Raw genomic sequence first — 16,075 nt, forward strand, 5'->3', positions numbered from 1 at the left:
TACACTGTGCTAAAATTCTTGCCTCAAAGAGTTGAAACTTGTATATTTGCTGATCATGAGAAAAGAGAAAGTGTCCAAAAAGCTGAAATTCCTGCAGCATAAATCAGAGGCTCTCTGTTTGCAAGCTGTGAAACAGTTGAGAGAAAGGGTTCTTTTCCTTTTCCTCTTCTCAGAAAAGCTCAGAAAACTTTAGTGTGTGAGTCAGAGAAAAGCATTACAATAAATAATACTTAAGACAAAGGAGATATATGTTAAGTGTCAGTAGGTCAGTAACCAGTTCCACGTTTTCCCTGTATTGGAGCTGATAGCCTACAGATAACATAAAATGCTTCATTTCAAATTAGCCTGACACACTAGAAACAAAAATATATGTTGCAATATACATTTTCCTGGAAAATGACAAATTTTAATATCAGTAGCTAAAAACAAGACCATGTCCAAGATGTTTTATGAATACAGGAAGGAATAATCTCTTTGGTATAATATGTTCTGTTTAAAAAAGCACCCTGAACTGGAGCACAGAGAGTACTGACTTGAGGTAACATGGAGATAACTGATGTTACTATTTATTTTTTTCCAAAAAATATGTTTGACCCGATAAGAAGCATTTTTTTTAGATGCATTAATATGCTCTGGCCTGTTGGCAGCTACTTTTCTACAAGACAATTACCACAGTGTCAAGATAAATCCTTTATTATGAACAGAAAGTATGTATAGAAATCAGGTCACAAATGTTCTACTGCCCTGTGTAGCTACTTTCTTTGTTTCTGCTCCCAACAGGAACTGTGTCGTGGGAAACCAAAGACTGCATTTAGAGAGTACAGGAAGCGTGTCCTCTCTACTTTTCCTGGAGGACTTATCAATAGCACGAACTGTCACCACAAGATTGCAAGTTCAACTCCAGCACGTAGCAGTAATAACAGTAAAAATTTTACCATCTACCAGCTGCTCAGTGGTCTATAGAAAGGAAGCCGGTGGTCTCAGTCCACTTCCAAGTATATAGGTGCTACCACTCTCAAAACAACCACTAAAACTGACACTTTTGTTAGCATGCTTACTAGAGACACGCCATGGGCAGCATCATTACAAGAGGAAATCGAGAGACAATTCTGCTACATGGCCAATAAATTTAGCTTATATCTATATCTCTCCCATATTCAGGAAGGAACCCAGCTATTTTTATATATGGGATTCACATATGTGGCTAAACACAATGCTGTCTCAAGTAGAAAAGAAAACAAGAAAAGGTCTGAAATGTCCTAAAATCTTCCTTCTGCTTATCTCCTAGCTCTCTTCCCTTGAAGTGCTCTTCCCTTTCCTCTCACTGAGAGGATCCAAGACCCAGATAAATTTATCAGGTCCCTCTGACTGTTTATAAATGTTAGGTCATCCACATGAACGAAAAGAAACAATATCATATGACTTGAGTGACCAGTTATACAGCATGAGTTTCAAATCACAAATACACTTGCAATGAACTGTTCATGAGCAATCCATAGGCTAAACATTTGTTTGCAGTAAACAGCTGAACAATTGCCCACAGTGAAAAAATCTGTAATAGTGGTAGGTATTTCACCGACAGACAATTTGTGAGTGGAGCCAGAGATATCTAAATTCACAAAATTAATTGCTTATTGTTAATTGTTCAGCCAGCTCCACTCATGACCTTACACTGTATAACAAGACTCCTTCCCAAGCCCCATGGCATGAGGTGCTCTAGCCTCTCTGGCTCTGCCACATAATGTCTTATCTAACCTCGATTTTAAGTTCCTTGGGGCAGGGATTGTGTCTTATTTAGCTGTAAAACCTCTCTCACACACACACACACACACACACACACACACACACACACAAAGAACAGTCTGAAATAGCAACAAGCTTGCCCTGTTCCCGCCTGTTCTCTGAACAGAGTTGTCTCCATTGCTGTCAAGCCAGCATCTTTTTTATGAGCACTAAATTTACATGAAAAATTGTAATAGTTTAGTTGTTTGCACTGAATACATTCAATTTATACAGCTGCTCAGGGCAGTTTAATACAGAGTAATAGCCCTTTCTTATTTGAGTACATTGTCCCATAATTCAAAAGCTCTGTTGTGGTACTATTATTCTTTAGCTTTTAGATATAATTAAACCTGCCATGAACATCACCTTTTTAGATACCCAACATCATCAATTTACAGTCCACTATGGCTTTGGGGCATTTTAGAAAAAGTCTGTCAAGACTATTTTCTGCCAAAGCCTATTTTGGATGAAAAAAAAATCAAATCAAATTGTTTTGTTACAAAGGAGTTAATACAGCTCAAAGAAATTGTTAGGCAAGAGCATCCCTACCCATAGGATTGAAATAGGCTCAAACATAAACCCTAGAACCAAACACTATGCAATAACATAGTGAGTTCAAAACTCGATCTGAATATGAATTCTGCAGCTCAGGCCTGTCTTTATTTAAAACATATCACACAAATAAACATCATATTTAATTGCTAGTACTGAAGAACCAGGAAGGAAACATGAAGGCAATCAACATAATGCAGTTCTTTGCAAAAACAATCATCTGAATGAATTTTCGTGAATTATGTCAAAGAACCAAATACAATTTTAACAATTTCAAGATGCTGCCTCATCTGTTTTATTTAGAGCACGCTAGACAGTTAACACATATTAAAGTGAGTCCTGCTCTGTGTGACATCTTTATGGGATTAAGGTTCACAATGTTATTGGTACTGAATTTAAGAGAGCTGCTACTGACATGGAAGAAAAAATAATTTCAAATATTATTTCTTCTGAAAGGCAATGTGAGGAAATTATGCAAGGCAGACAAGAGGAGGAACAGTGTGCTTTAAAGAATGAAGGCACGGTTACCTATAACTGCTGTGGTTTTCTCAGAGTCTTAGCTTTATTGTGGTAACACTGCCATGATGCTACAAATGAGACTGAGATGAGGCTTTCATTCTAACCCCCTAATTCCTAACCTGTCTGAAATAATAATTCTAGTTGTATTCTGTCATCAAGGCAGAATAAACAGCCCACTGTTTTCCCAGCACCACACAGAGGTGTTTCTCTTGGTTCTGGCTACGGTCAGCTAGCGCTCTACTGATAGGACACAAAAAGAAAAAAGGGCCCTCAGCTCTGGGCCAAAAGAAGGAAGAGCACCCTCACAGTGGAAAGAAGGCAGACCAGAGGAGCAAGAGCTCAGTAAATCTAGCTGATTTCATGAGTAGGAGTAGCTTGTACCCTACTGATCTTTCAGGGTCTCAAGTTTATAAAGGCCTTCTAAAGACTTTGGACCTTTTGGACAAGTCCTGTAGAAATTACCAAGTTTGAAATCAGGAGGGTTCGATAACAACTAAATAGGGATCTATGGAAATTCCTCCAGAATCCTATAAAGCATGATATCCCTCTAACGGGTTTTTGAATCATCCTATAGAAATCTATAGAAGATGTAATGTTCCTCACTTGGTTATCTCTCCAAATGATCCACTTCTGAAATCTAGCGTCGCAATTTGGAATTATATTTTTAAATCTACTTACTTATTTATTACCTGTTTTTATCATAATTAAAGATGAAAGGGCATTTTCTTTTAAACTCCTCTTTTCAGCGACTCTTTTGAAACAATTACCAATTAACATTTGAGATAATAAAAAATGAGACATTCTCAGCACAGAGATGATTTTTTTAAATGTTTGAAGAAACGTCAGCCTTTTAAAAAAAAATGTCAGTAATTCAATGCAAGTGTGTTGTTCTGATTAAATAAATACATTTTATCTTATGCTTTTTATTTTAAATAAAAAACTAAAGGTTTTTACTTGCACTAAAGTAAGGAAATTTAGAGTGAAGCTTCCTTATTTGAACTGTGATTATGCATTGCGATTGGCTTTTTCCTTGCAGGATCACAAAACATCGGGCAATCTGACATATTGTATTTGAGTAATAATACACTACAGTATAATACACTAAATAGAAGTTTTCTGCAAAACTCTGTGCACCATTTTAGGTTTAAATTGCATCTTTTTCTATAAAAACAAGACAACACCCTCGCTTCTAGTTCTGCTGCACAAAATTATGCAGATACTCTTTTGCATGCTTGAGTACAGGATCTGTGTTTAATTGCCCTATTATATGAGCAAATCTGATAACTAGAGGCTCAAACACATGCTTTCAGAATGTTGCATGGGTGTAGTTGGAGGCAGTACTTTTTACAACTGGGTCCTAGCTACATATATGTAGTATTTAATAAGCTTCCCTAGAAAGGACATCAAGGCTGTGGAAAATGTACAAGACTCAAATTTTGTATTGTACAGTAAAGGTATTAAAATGAGTGACATCTGCACGATTAGTTTGCTAAATAATATGCAGTATCAGAAAGTCTCAAAAAACATACAAAACTTACATTTGAGTGGACAAAATCCATATTTTTTGTCTGCATCGAAGTCGGCAGTTGTTCCACACCAGAGCCAGCCATCTGACCTACCATCATCTGTACACTCAGCATACCATTTTTTATTATACTTGAATGGGAATACGCAGGGTGCTCCATTGCCATTTCCTAGCAATGTAAACATAGCTAAGGAGATAGAATAATAAAAAAAATATATGAAATATGGAATCCACGTCTGCCCAAGTTTGTGGTTATAGTATGGTAGACGGAACATCGTGCCATAGGATGTAATCTGTGCAAGCAATGAGTTGCCAATACCACCACATTCTATTTCCTTATTCTCAAACTTCCTGTCCCCTTTTCTATGATGAAATTCAGTTCAACAAGTTCTCAGTGTCAATAAAAACTAAAAATGTTCATTGAACAGAATTAACCAAGCATTCCTTGTACAGTATTAATAAGTATACGGTATTAATACGTATACAAAAAGTCAGTAGGGCTGAGGCATTACCACCAGTTAAGAATATCATTACTGTACTTCTGTAACGCAAAATACATGTTCTATGAACCAATTCAGTTATTGACTATAGTAGTTGGGGAGAATACGTGCATTGATGAACTGGAAGAGCCTATACATAACAATGGCCCAAATTCTGTTAACCTTATATAAAATTCCCATTCATTTCTGAAGCAGTTTTGCCTGGAAAGGACTGCAGGATTGGGCTTACTAAACTAAATGAATACTACAGGGCTAGTGGGTGTGTGATTTGCACACAGTCCTGTGTTGGGGAAAGTACAGAGCAACATTATCTATGGGGGAGTACTGGGAGAGACTGTTTGTCAGGAAGTATAATCTGTCCCAGAGCATCCTGGTGTACACTTGAGATACCAGTGGTCAAGTGCATAGGGATGATGAGGGCATAACCTCAGCTCCTTCCTGCCTGCTTTCGAGCAACGTGCTCCCTTGGGCTTTAATTCTGCCCCTGGCCTAGGGAGTGCTACTGCAATCAGCCAGCGCTGGGGCAAACTGTGAAAGGGCAGCTTCTTACATGCCTCCTTCCTGTGATCAGATTCTGACCCATAATAATTCATGTGTTAAAAAAAAATCCTAAAGAAGCAGCCACAATTATTGTATATATTTATATCAACAAAAACATTGTACAATTAAATTCATTAAAATATCCAGTTAATTTACATATTCCACAAACATCAGGTCTGGGAACTGCCTCAAATAATGAGCCAGTATTTTTCAGTGTCGGGAACTGAACGGATGAACAGTTACACATACTCCAAGATAAACACAGCATATTTTGCAAAGAGGGAATGTCAAATGTTGAGTTTGCATTCTCAGTGTTTCTGTACAGGGTCCTACACACGTACAAATAACAGTAGCATTATATACTGTATTTGTATAGTTATATTCTTATCTTGTGTAATTAGTGCTACTATTCGACAGAATTGCTTTTTTGGAAGGTCCGTTCACTAGTAGAGCCCAATTCTGTAATAAATGGACCCTTCTCAGAACTCCTGTTGATTTCATTGGGAGTTCTGCTCACTGAACAGTTACAAGACTAAGAAAATTAATAGGCATCAAAATGTTCTAATAGTTACACTAAGAAAATAGTTCAGAATGAAGAGATTAATTTTCAGAGCATTACCTTCATAGAACCGGGAGCATAAATCATCTGTGGATCCATAGATCTTCCACTTACTCCATATTCCTGATCCTTTGTAGAGCATAATATTCTTTTCCTGTTTGTTGCCATAGTTGAAAAATAAATCTTCACCTTGGATTGCAAAAAGGGTCTCATTTCTGCATTCCCATTTTTGGAGTTCACTTGCCTTATCACATGGATACAAAGTGATCGGAACCCAATCTTTCTTTGATGGTACTCCTAAGCATAACTTCAATGATACACTCATCAGCTGGTGATCAGAGACCCACCTGAATTTTTGAGACTCATTGTCCTGGTTGCAAGTCGCAGTTGTAACTGAACTAGAACTCTGAACTTCTACACAGCGCTTGTGGTCTTCATTGTATATTAAAAATAGTTTGGTATCTATAAAACAAAAAAAAAGAATAATAATATTGCATGGGGATGATTTTAGGTAGACGTAAGGGTTTGTTGACTCAAGCAAGGGCCTTTTGATGCTTGACTGTGGGTTAAGTCCTACCTACTGTTCAGTTAAACTAGGAATGATTTTTTACTGCCCTGCACCTTAAGTAGTCATTTCCCCTATTCAACGTGTGCGCAAAATGCTACTAATTCTGATTTTACACATTTTGCATATTGTAAATGACAATACAAAAGATGCAAGGCAATGGAGAATCAGACCCCCTGAGACCTAAATCAGCAGTCAAACTGGAAGAGGGAAAAAATAAAAAAATAAAAAAGCTGAGATCACAGGAGTCATCACAGGAGTCATTAAAAGCCATGCACTATAGACTGCGCAGCTCTTCAAAATCTGATTGTGCACAATCTCTGGGCTCCCTGAGATTGCTCCCATTCAGTGGGGTTTGACAGTACTCATGGACTCCATGGCCCTGGCTTCTCCTTGGGTGGGGGAGGTCTGATGCCCTGACAATCTACGCTAGAGTCCCTGGGCTTCCTTCTCTAATGGGAGTGGGAGGAGTGGTTGTACCTGTCAAATATCAGCCACTCATGGTGCCCAAATGATAGATCACTCCAGTAAATTGTGCAGATCTGTGATTCCCCGCCACACACCCTCCTTTCCCACATGCTTTCCCACAGAATGAAATAGCTAACAGTGTTGACGTTTTAACTATCACCACAGGGTACCGTCATTAACACCTCCCTGAGCTATTGTTCCTGAATTTATTACAATTTTTTTTTCAAATGGGTGGAAATTGGTGACAAAACATTAACTTCACAGTTTTCTGGGTAATATCACGCTCTTCTCCTGTTTTTTTTTTTTTTAAATGTTCAAAAAAATCCCTTATGTTCTGAAACATAGTCAGATGCAGTTTTTCATTTCCAACCCATTTTAGCTCAAAAAGTAGTTAAAGGACTTTTATTTGCTTTGAATGCTCATAACTATCCAAGCTAGCTATAAAGCCAGTCAGGGCCGGCTTTCAGCCGATTCCCCCGAATCGGGCCCCATGCCTAAGAGGGCCCCGCGCCCGCACCTAGAAGATCACCTAAACTTAGGCGCCTTTTTAATTTTTACTCACTCATCGGCGGGTCCTTCACTCACTCCGGGTCTTTGGCAGCATTTCGGTGGTGAAACCCCTGGCCCCACTCCCCTAGCCAGAGCGCCGGGAAAAGCGCGGAGAAACCCCTGGCCCCAATCCCGTGGCTGGAGCGCCGGGAGAAGCGTGGCGAAACCCCTGGCCCCGATTCCCCCAGGGGAGCGGGGCCAGGGGTTTCACCGTGCTCCTCCCGGTGCTCTGGCTGGGGGAGCGGGGACGGGGGTTTCACCGCACTCCTCCTGCCGCTCCGTGGATCAGGGCCAGGGGGTTCGCTGCGCTCCGCCCGCTGAACCAGCCGGGGGATCGGGGCCGGGGGTTTCGCCGCGCTCCGCCCGCTGCTCCGGCTGGGGGATCGGGGCCAGGGGTTTCACCGCGCTCCTCCCGGGGCTCCGGTCGGGGGATCAGGGCCATGTCCTTCAGTGCCGCCAAAGACCTGGAGCAAGTGAAGGACCTGCCGCCGAAGTGCCGCCAAAGACCCGGAGCGCCGCCGGGTGAGTCATCCCTGTTGGGGCCCCATCAAAACTATTCGAATCGGGCCCCGCAGTTCCTAAAGCCGGCCCTGAAGCCAGTAATGTGTACATGGTGGGCATGAGATTGACAGCAGCAGCATTCGACTTGTTTTGTACTTCTGACCTGCTCTGGAAGGAGAGATGGCAGCTTGGTAACCTAGGCCATTCAGGTTACTCTTCCAGAGTGGGATTGGAGGTGGAAGAAGAGGAGGAAACAGCATGAGGAGATGGCACCCTTGCCTCCTGCACCTCTTCCACTTCTGGGCTGGCTCCCTGCTCCAGAAGGAGAGATGGCAGTTACCAGATAGGGAGCTGGGTCAGCACTTCCAAAATTCGGGTGAAGATTGTTTGGTTACTTTAACCAAGGAAACAAATAAAGGCTTTTGTAAAACCTGGGAAATTTTCAGTAGAAATCAGCAAAAATGGAAAACAAAGGGCCTTATGCATAGGTTCACACTCAGTTTGCATTTTCAAGGTTTCCTCCACAACAACAGCAGTTAAAGATTTCCTTCTCCTTCCCTCCCTCATTACAGCTTTACATTACATCTAAATCTATCATGGAGACCCATAGACTATATCCAGCTAGGCAGATCTGGCCCACAGCTCAAGAGTTTGTCACCCTTGATCCATTGAACATGAATTTTAAAATGGTATTGTCCTGTTTAACAGTTCAGTCTGATGGTTAGTGATGTAACTCAAAGCTGGTACAGTACTTAAAATGCCCTTTCAGATATGCAGAAAGAAAGAGACACATTAATTTTTATGACTTGAGGCATTCAGGGTAATTGGTAATTGTTGAATAAAATAATTGTAAAGAAAATTAATTAGACAAGTTGCAAATACTTTGGGGGGTACCAGGTTAGCTCCAAAATATATTGTATTATATTTTTTGTTGAGACTCCAAGGTGTAAGTGATTATACTCTTCTGAGGAAGGATAACCCGAAGATGAATAACCTGCTGTTTCAATGAAAACGCTGACCTGGACTTATCTCATCCATTCTTTGGTTTCCTTCTCTTGTCCTCTGGCTTCCAACTCGTTAGGAAGCCGCATAAAACTGATGAGCACTGGAGACAAACTGCTGCCTTTTGCCAATTAGTTATACTTCCAGACAATACAAGGAAATGTATAAGTATCATCACTAATGATGAATCATTTTATTATGCTTTTGTATTAGCAGCTAACCCAGTGTTATTGTAAACTGTTATATGCAATATTTACAATTGAAACACCCCTCTTCTTTTCCTGAATCCTTATTTGAAATCAATAGTCATTCCTCTGGAATGGTGGCTGAAGCATGAAGGGACATATGAATCTTTAGTGATTCTGGCATGTAAATGTCTTGCGGCACCGGCTACAACAGTGCCATGTGAACGCCTGTTCTCACTTTCAGGTGACATTGTAAACAAGAAGCGGGCAGCATTATCTCCTGCAAATTGTAACCAAACTTGTTTGTCTGAGCGATTGGCTGAAGTAGGACTGAGTGGACATGCAGTCTCTAAAATTTTACATTGTTTTATTTTTCAGTGCAGTTTTTTTTGTACATAATTCTACATTTGTAAGTTCAACTTTCATGATAAAGAGATTGCACTTTAATACTTGCATTAGGGGAATTGAAAAATACGATTTCTTTTGTTTGTTTGTTTTTTTACAGTGCAAATACTTGTAATAAAAAATAAATATAAAATGAGCATTGTATACTTTGTATTCTGTGTATTCTGTAACTGAAATCAATATATTTGAAAATGTAGAAAACATCCAAAATATTTAAATAAATGATATTCTATTATTGTTTAACAGATTAATTGATTAACTTTTTTAATCGCTTGACAGCCCTACTATTTAAATAAGGCTGTACTATAGTAGTTCTCAGACTGGACAGGCCCAAGCAGCCAATGGGTCAGTGAAGACTTTGTAGGGGAGTTAAGGGAGTGGATGCAACTTGCCTCGATTTTCAGTGTTAAAGATTGTAGTAGGAAAAGAGCCTAAGACATAAGCCCTTGTATCAGAGACCTGGTATGAGGCGTGACCTGCTCACAGAATCTGGCAAGAACAGGGCTGATATTGCAAAAATACACATTCCTAAGAAGGGCTAGTCACAGAGTACTCACGCAAACACATCCCGATATCAAGTGGTACCAGAACATCCCGATATCAAGGATGGTACAAAAACATTCACCAAGGATAACAGGAACACACTGACCTCTCCTAAAAGACAAGGTCAGAATGACAGTATGCAGTAAAGATGTTTTGATTGAACCAACATGTACGAGGTGATGGGTGATAACTAGCCATGTCAGGGGGCAGTAACTATGTCAGAGGGGCAGTACTACCTTGTTTGTGTCGGGGTATAAAGATGCATCTCAGAAGAAGTATCTTTGTCTGGCCTAAAGAGGAATGGAAAGTCCTGCCATTCACTGAGCTGGTCCATTGTTACTGGCTTACATGTATTAGTGGTCAGGTAGAGTCTGCAGGATACTAGTACCATGTTTCATCGACAATAAACCTGGCTGGGTGCCTTCATCCCTTAACAGATCATGTGGTCATTGGGCAGTTTGCTCAAGGTCTGCTGTGCCAGCTGTCCACACAAGGCTGGGGTGGCACACAGAGGGAACACACATATGCAGCCAAACATATATCAACATCTAACCACAAATATATTAATTTACACAAAACTGTGATCATTCACAGAGTCGTGGGAGGCTTACACAAAATAGGGTTCCTCCACTTTTGAAAGTTGGAGGACCTCTGGTCCTCTGTTGTTACCTCTGAATCCCCTTTTTGTGTGTGTTTTGAGTTGTGCTGCTAATAAACCTGGTAGATATAGCCAGGTTTTAAAAATCAAAAACAGCACCAAACTCCCCCACCCCACCCCAAATCCACCTACTGAAAAATATCCAGCCAGCTAAGTCAGAGATCACCACATATCCCTACAGCACATTATTTAGGCATGAATCCCCTCTGTGGTGTGATTCAGGGGTAAGTCTGGATTCTACCACTGGACAAAGTAGGGTAAGCAACTGACCTTTCCGACCCAGTATAAATCATCAGTAATGCCACTGACTTCTGTAAAGTTACACCAGTATAAAACCAGTGCAACTGATATGAGAATTAGGCCCACAGTATTTAGTATCACACCCCACAGAGGTCACAGATCTAGTCAAAGAAGTGGCTCGCTAATGGAAATCTGAATTGTGCTTTGCTGGTGAGAGGCTCCAACAAGCACGTAGCTGCTTGATCTATCTGAAGCCATTCAAATTCTTAGCTTGGCACAGACTGGAAAAGAAGGGACGCTGCTTCTGTATCACTGAGAGACTGGGATAGAAAGAACAACTCTAGAGGTAGGAAAATAAAGGAAATATTTTAGCCAATGCATAGAGTATGAGAGAGGAGGTTCTTCAGTGAAGAACAGGTCAGAGAGCAGAGGAAATAGGTGCCTTGAAGTTGTGACTCTACCTGCTGGGCTAAAAGTTACCAGATGCTAGGCCCAAACCTCTCAGAAATCCAGAGGCATTTCCTCCTTGGTCCCTCAGTGCAGTGGAGACAAGAGTGCAGCTAGAGCACCAAGAGAGGAAAGAGAAGGGGGGCAGACACTCAAGAGGGCAGAACAGGAGAAGCGGCTGAGGGAGTAGGTTGTAGAGACAGCAGGACATTTTGGGGGGGGATAATGGAGGCGGGCATAGAAGAGGGGTCTCCAGAACTCCAAAATAAGCTATTGTTTTATTGCTTTAGAAGCAGCAAAGCAGTGGTAGCAGAGCTGTGTACATGACTTGCAACTAATGGCTCCTCTGAATAGGAAGGGGCATATTATACTGTCCACACTCCAACAGGGTCACAACTGCTTCTAACTGTTTCCCCCATAAGGAGTCTTTTCAAGAGTCTCGGTCTCTGCCTCTCCACCCAGCTCTGCTCCTGCTCATCACTGCTGTGCATGTGAATCCTCTCCTTCACCTGACAGGATTCCACCGATCACAGCGAGAGGGGCAAACATTTCCACCACATTAGTTTAAAATGTGTACATCAAGGCTGATAAATAGAGAATGATTGCAGCCTCTGCAACACAAAGTGTGTCTTAAAGCATGAGAACAGATGCACTTTCACACCAACATCCACATTCACAGCACAGACAGAGCAGACACTTACCCAGCAGCTGAAAGGCACTCTGAATGAGAGAGAGAAAAACCAGGAGCAGGGAGAGAGTCATCACAAATGTTTGATTATTTTCTTCCCCGCCACCAAAATGAAAGATGAAGAACTGTGATTAGTTTCTATCATGAGGATATTTCTGAAGCGAGCCAGGTAGCAGGTCCTCAGCACTTGTGAAGGGCTGATGGATCAGGGGAAAGCTCTGTGCTCTAAATGATAAGGAAATATCCTGTCACATGGGGTGTTTTGAAACAACAGGAATTCACAGTTCAAACTTTGCTTTCCTAAGCTAATTTCTCTGCTGAGGGAAGAGTCTCCAACAGAAAAGCAGGTGATAAAGTGATGACAGATGAGGGCAGTTTTTCAGGGACTTTGTTAGTGATTTTCCAAGTAAATCAGCCCTCAAAAGAGGAACTGGTGAGCATGAAGTGTCCAACCAGCAGTGAAAGAGCAGATTTTTTCCCCTGCCTTCACAGCTAAACCTTAAACTTCAAATACATACTCACTATGCTGACTTGTAATCTCGTTACTCCTGAATATAGAAATGGCTGTAATATAGGATTTTTAGACAGAGTATCAAATATCTCTTCCTCTCCTTTAATAGTATATAGATATACTTGGAGTGTGAAAAGATTTGCCTCTAAACTGCATGTTTCCTAGTAGCACAGGAAGATTACAACATAGCTGAAAAGTGAAATGTTAAAAAAAATTAAAAATTGAGAGGTTCACTCAGCAAAAGTGAAGTGTGTGTACCACAGCATATATGGGTGATACCGAAGCATAAACAGGCAGGACATCGGGAAGCAGTAGGGAGGAGAATGTAGAGATGGTATGAAAGACTCTGGGGCATCTACACTCCCCTTGACCCAGCAATTCTCTTAGCAACCCTGATAAAAGTTGACATTCTTTGCTTTGTTGGGGGCAATAGCCAGTAGGATCTAGCTAATGAAGGAATTTAAGAGGGAAGTGGGGGACAAAAGAAAAAAACCGAAACACATTTAGAAATTAAAAGAGGTAATTCAAAATGGAATGCCATTTTGGGAGAAAATAAATAGGCATTGGAGCAGGGGGACAGGATCCTGGGTTTCCTACAGGCTGGATGAGTGCTCTAACCACCAGACCATAGAGGCATTCTCCGCTTGTTCTCTCTCTCTGGCCCAGTGACTAATTATTCATCCAAAGTGGAACAGCTTCAACAGGAGAGATTGGGGGGTATCAGAATATCCCATAGGTCAGTGGCTGGAGCACTCATCTGAGACTTGGGAGATTCCTGTAATCAAATCCCTTCTTCCCGCTCAGGTGGAGGGGGGACTTGAACCAGTGAATACTCTAACCACTAGGCTGGAAGTTAAAAAGAAAGTCCTTTACTGCCTGCTTCTTGCAAGAAACACTTTAGGCGCCTGGCCCCAAGATAGGGTTCCCAGTTGAGAATCCCAAGTACAAATAGTTGCCTCCTCCAGACTGAATTTAGGCATCAAATTCCCTCAGAGGGCCAGGGATTGGGACACACCTCGGCATCTCCCATTGGCTGTCTTTGGCAGGAAGCTGCCTAACGAGCTGGCTTTTGAGTATCCCAATCTTAGGCACCTATCTCCCTTGATTCATTGTATAAGAAGCTGGAGCACCAAACTCAGGCTCTGTGAATTCCAGTGATTTCCTAGGCACCTAAAAGTTAGGTGTTGTGTGACGCTGAGTGTCACACCACCTAAATCCCTTGATGAATCTAGCCCTAACAGTCTACAAGTCAGCAATATTAATTTTCAAGATACAATGTAGATTACATTGTGCTTCAATAATATGACATTCAGTATATGAATGTGCAGGCTTTTGGTATGTCAATTGACTGATATATGCAGTGGCATTACATGTTTAAATACTGGCCACCATAGCATGATCTTACAGACTGTTTTAAAATAGTTGCTGATTATTGTTGTTTTTGTACAATAAAGCACTTGTCAGAAACCTAACTACTTTGGGCCTGATCCTCAATTCCTTGTGTACCCTTATGAAGTTAACAGAAGTTTTCAGTGTTCAAGGAGTGCACCTATTCTTTTGAACATTTCGGCAAAGCCTCCTGACATTTCAGCAAAGCCTTTCCTTGATAAATCAAATGAAGACACATTTTCCTCTTTTTATATCTGACTATTTCTAGTGTTAACAGAAATTTTAATCTGACTGATGCATCACAGGAGAGCTGTCTATGGACCATGGAGTCCAACTGAGTCTCAGGTTATAGTAAAATGGAGGCACCAACACACATCAAGTCTAGTATAACAAACAGCTAATGACAGGACAGCATTTGGCACATACTCTAGATAGATATAAACTTTTCAGCTCTCTCTGTGTGTAGGAAGCCACCTCTCCCAGATCATGTTTTGACTGGAAGAGCCAACGTTTTTCTGAAGCAGGTCAGCACATCTCTAATTCTGGAACAGCCTGTATTTACAATGAATGAGAGTGTCCCTGGCAAAGTACGCTGAAAGGTGTTACTGAGGTCAAAGTGGCTCTTGACTTTTGACAGTCAACAGGAAAATGGAAAGATCTGTATAATTAAAATCATACCCAGACCTAAAGCCTAAAGTCCATTCTGCTTCAGTGTGAACAGAATTATTTCCCAAGTCTCCCAGGTGTATATCCAGAAACATTTTTTGATTCCATGCCTAAGCCTATACCTCTAAGAGGACATCCAGTGAGACTACATTGATGATTTGCTATTAATCACTTTCCTTTTACATTATAGTGGAACATACAGTCAACAGAAAAATGCATTAGTCAGGTCTGCATATTATATACATAATTCAAATAAAAAATAACCCTATGTTAGAAGTACATTAAAATTCAAAAGTCGTTAACTGTCCTGTACATGCCAGATAGGATTATTAGTTTCTCTGAATGTTATTTTTGGGCTTATTTTGGCACATAATTTTTTACTGAATGAGGACATCATACATTCTAAGAAGAATTTTGAGAGGAATATTTCTCTGAGTGAAAAGGAAAATCAAAGCACTGGTTTCCACTACCAGAAATATCTGAGCTATCATGAGTTCCATAACATCCCATTGGGCAGAGCTAGCCATTCTGGACTGAACTAGTTCAACCCATTTTATCCACTATGCCTGATCTTTTTTGTTTGTTTGTTTGTTTGTTTCCAAAGTAGCTTCCAACATCATCCCCTTGCTGCAAAGAGGAGAGAGACACTTTTTTAAAAATGTAGTTTGTTTTAAACACTACATAAATACACCAAAGACTGTAAAATGTTTCCACAATCTAGTTCTAGTTTATAACTTCTCAGATTCAGGTTGTATCTGGCCTATGAAAGTAAGAAAGAACAAACAAGGGTTCCCTCTCCATAGTCCTCTTGCACTTTTGGTTTCTTCACTGACGTGCTCAGTTTTTGTACCCTTCCTGGGATTTTAAAGCCACACTAGAGCCCAGAGTTACTAGACTTACTCCACACAGTAAATGTGTCAGTGGCCTAGTAAATAGTCCATAATTTTTGAAGTTACAACCTTATATGAACTGTGTTTATATGTTTAATCATCAATAATAAATTGCAGTATAGTTTATCAATGTAGCAATGGTGTCTGAAAGATTACCTTACACATAACATTTATATGAGGTTCAAATGTCAAAAGTCAGTGAATATGAGGATGCAATAGAAATAGAAAGACAATAATATTGAAATTAATGTAACATTATATACATCAATAATGCTCCCTTGTCTTGAATATTTTGCTCAGTTCTAGTCACCCATATAAAAAAAAAAAGATATAGCGGCAATACAAGCAGTTCAAAGATGAGACAAATGAATAAATGCATGAAGATATTTCC

General features: G+C 40.5%; 1 protein-coding gene across 1 annotated transcript in view; it reads right to left on the reverse strand.

Annotated features, from left to right (window-relative positions):
- The window catches only part of LOC117872154 (macrophage mannose receptor 1-like), an 84,082-nt gene extending 71,643 nt beyond the window's left edge, over positions 1-12,439 (reverse strand). The window contains exons 1-3 of the mRNA XM_034760334.1: positions 12,242-12,439; positions 6,038-6,439; positions 4,392-4,565 (exon numbers count right to left, since the gene is read on the reverse strand). Of these exons, the coding sequence (XP_034616225.1) occupies positions 4,392-4,565; positions 6,038-6,439; positions 12,242-12,302 (637 nt within the window). The 5' untranslated portion in view covers positions 12,303-12,439. The remainder of the gene's footprint in view (positions 1-4,391; positions 4,566-6,037; positions 6,440-12,241) is intronic.
- Between the last annotated feature and the right edge of the window lie 3,636 nt (positions 12,440-16,075).

The sequence above is a fragment of the Trachemys scripta genome, chromosome 2 (assembly GCF_013100865.1).
Source record: "Trachemys scripta elegans isolate TJP31775 chromosome 2, CAS_Tse_1.0, whole genome shotgun sequence".
Classification (NCBI taxonomy): domain Eukaryota; kingdom Metazoa; phylum Chordata; order Testudines; family Emydidae; genus Trachemys; species Trachemys scripta.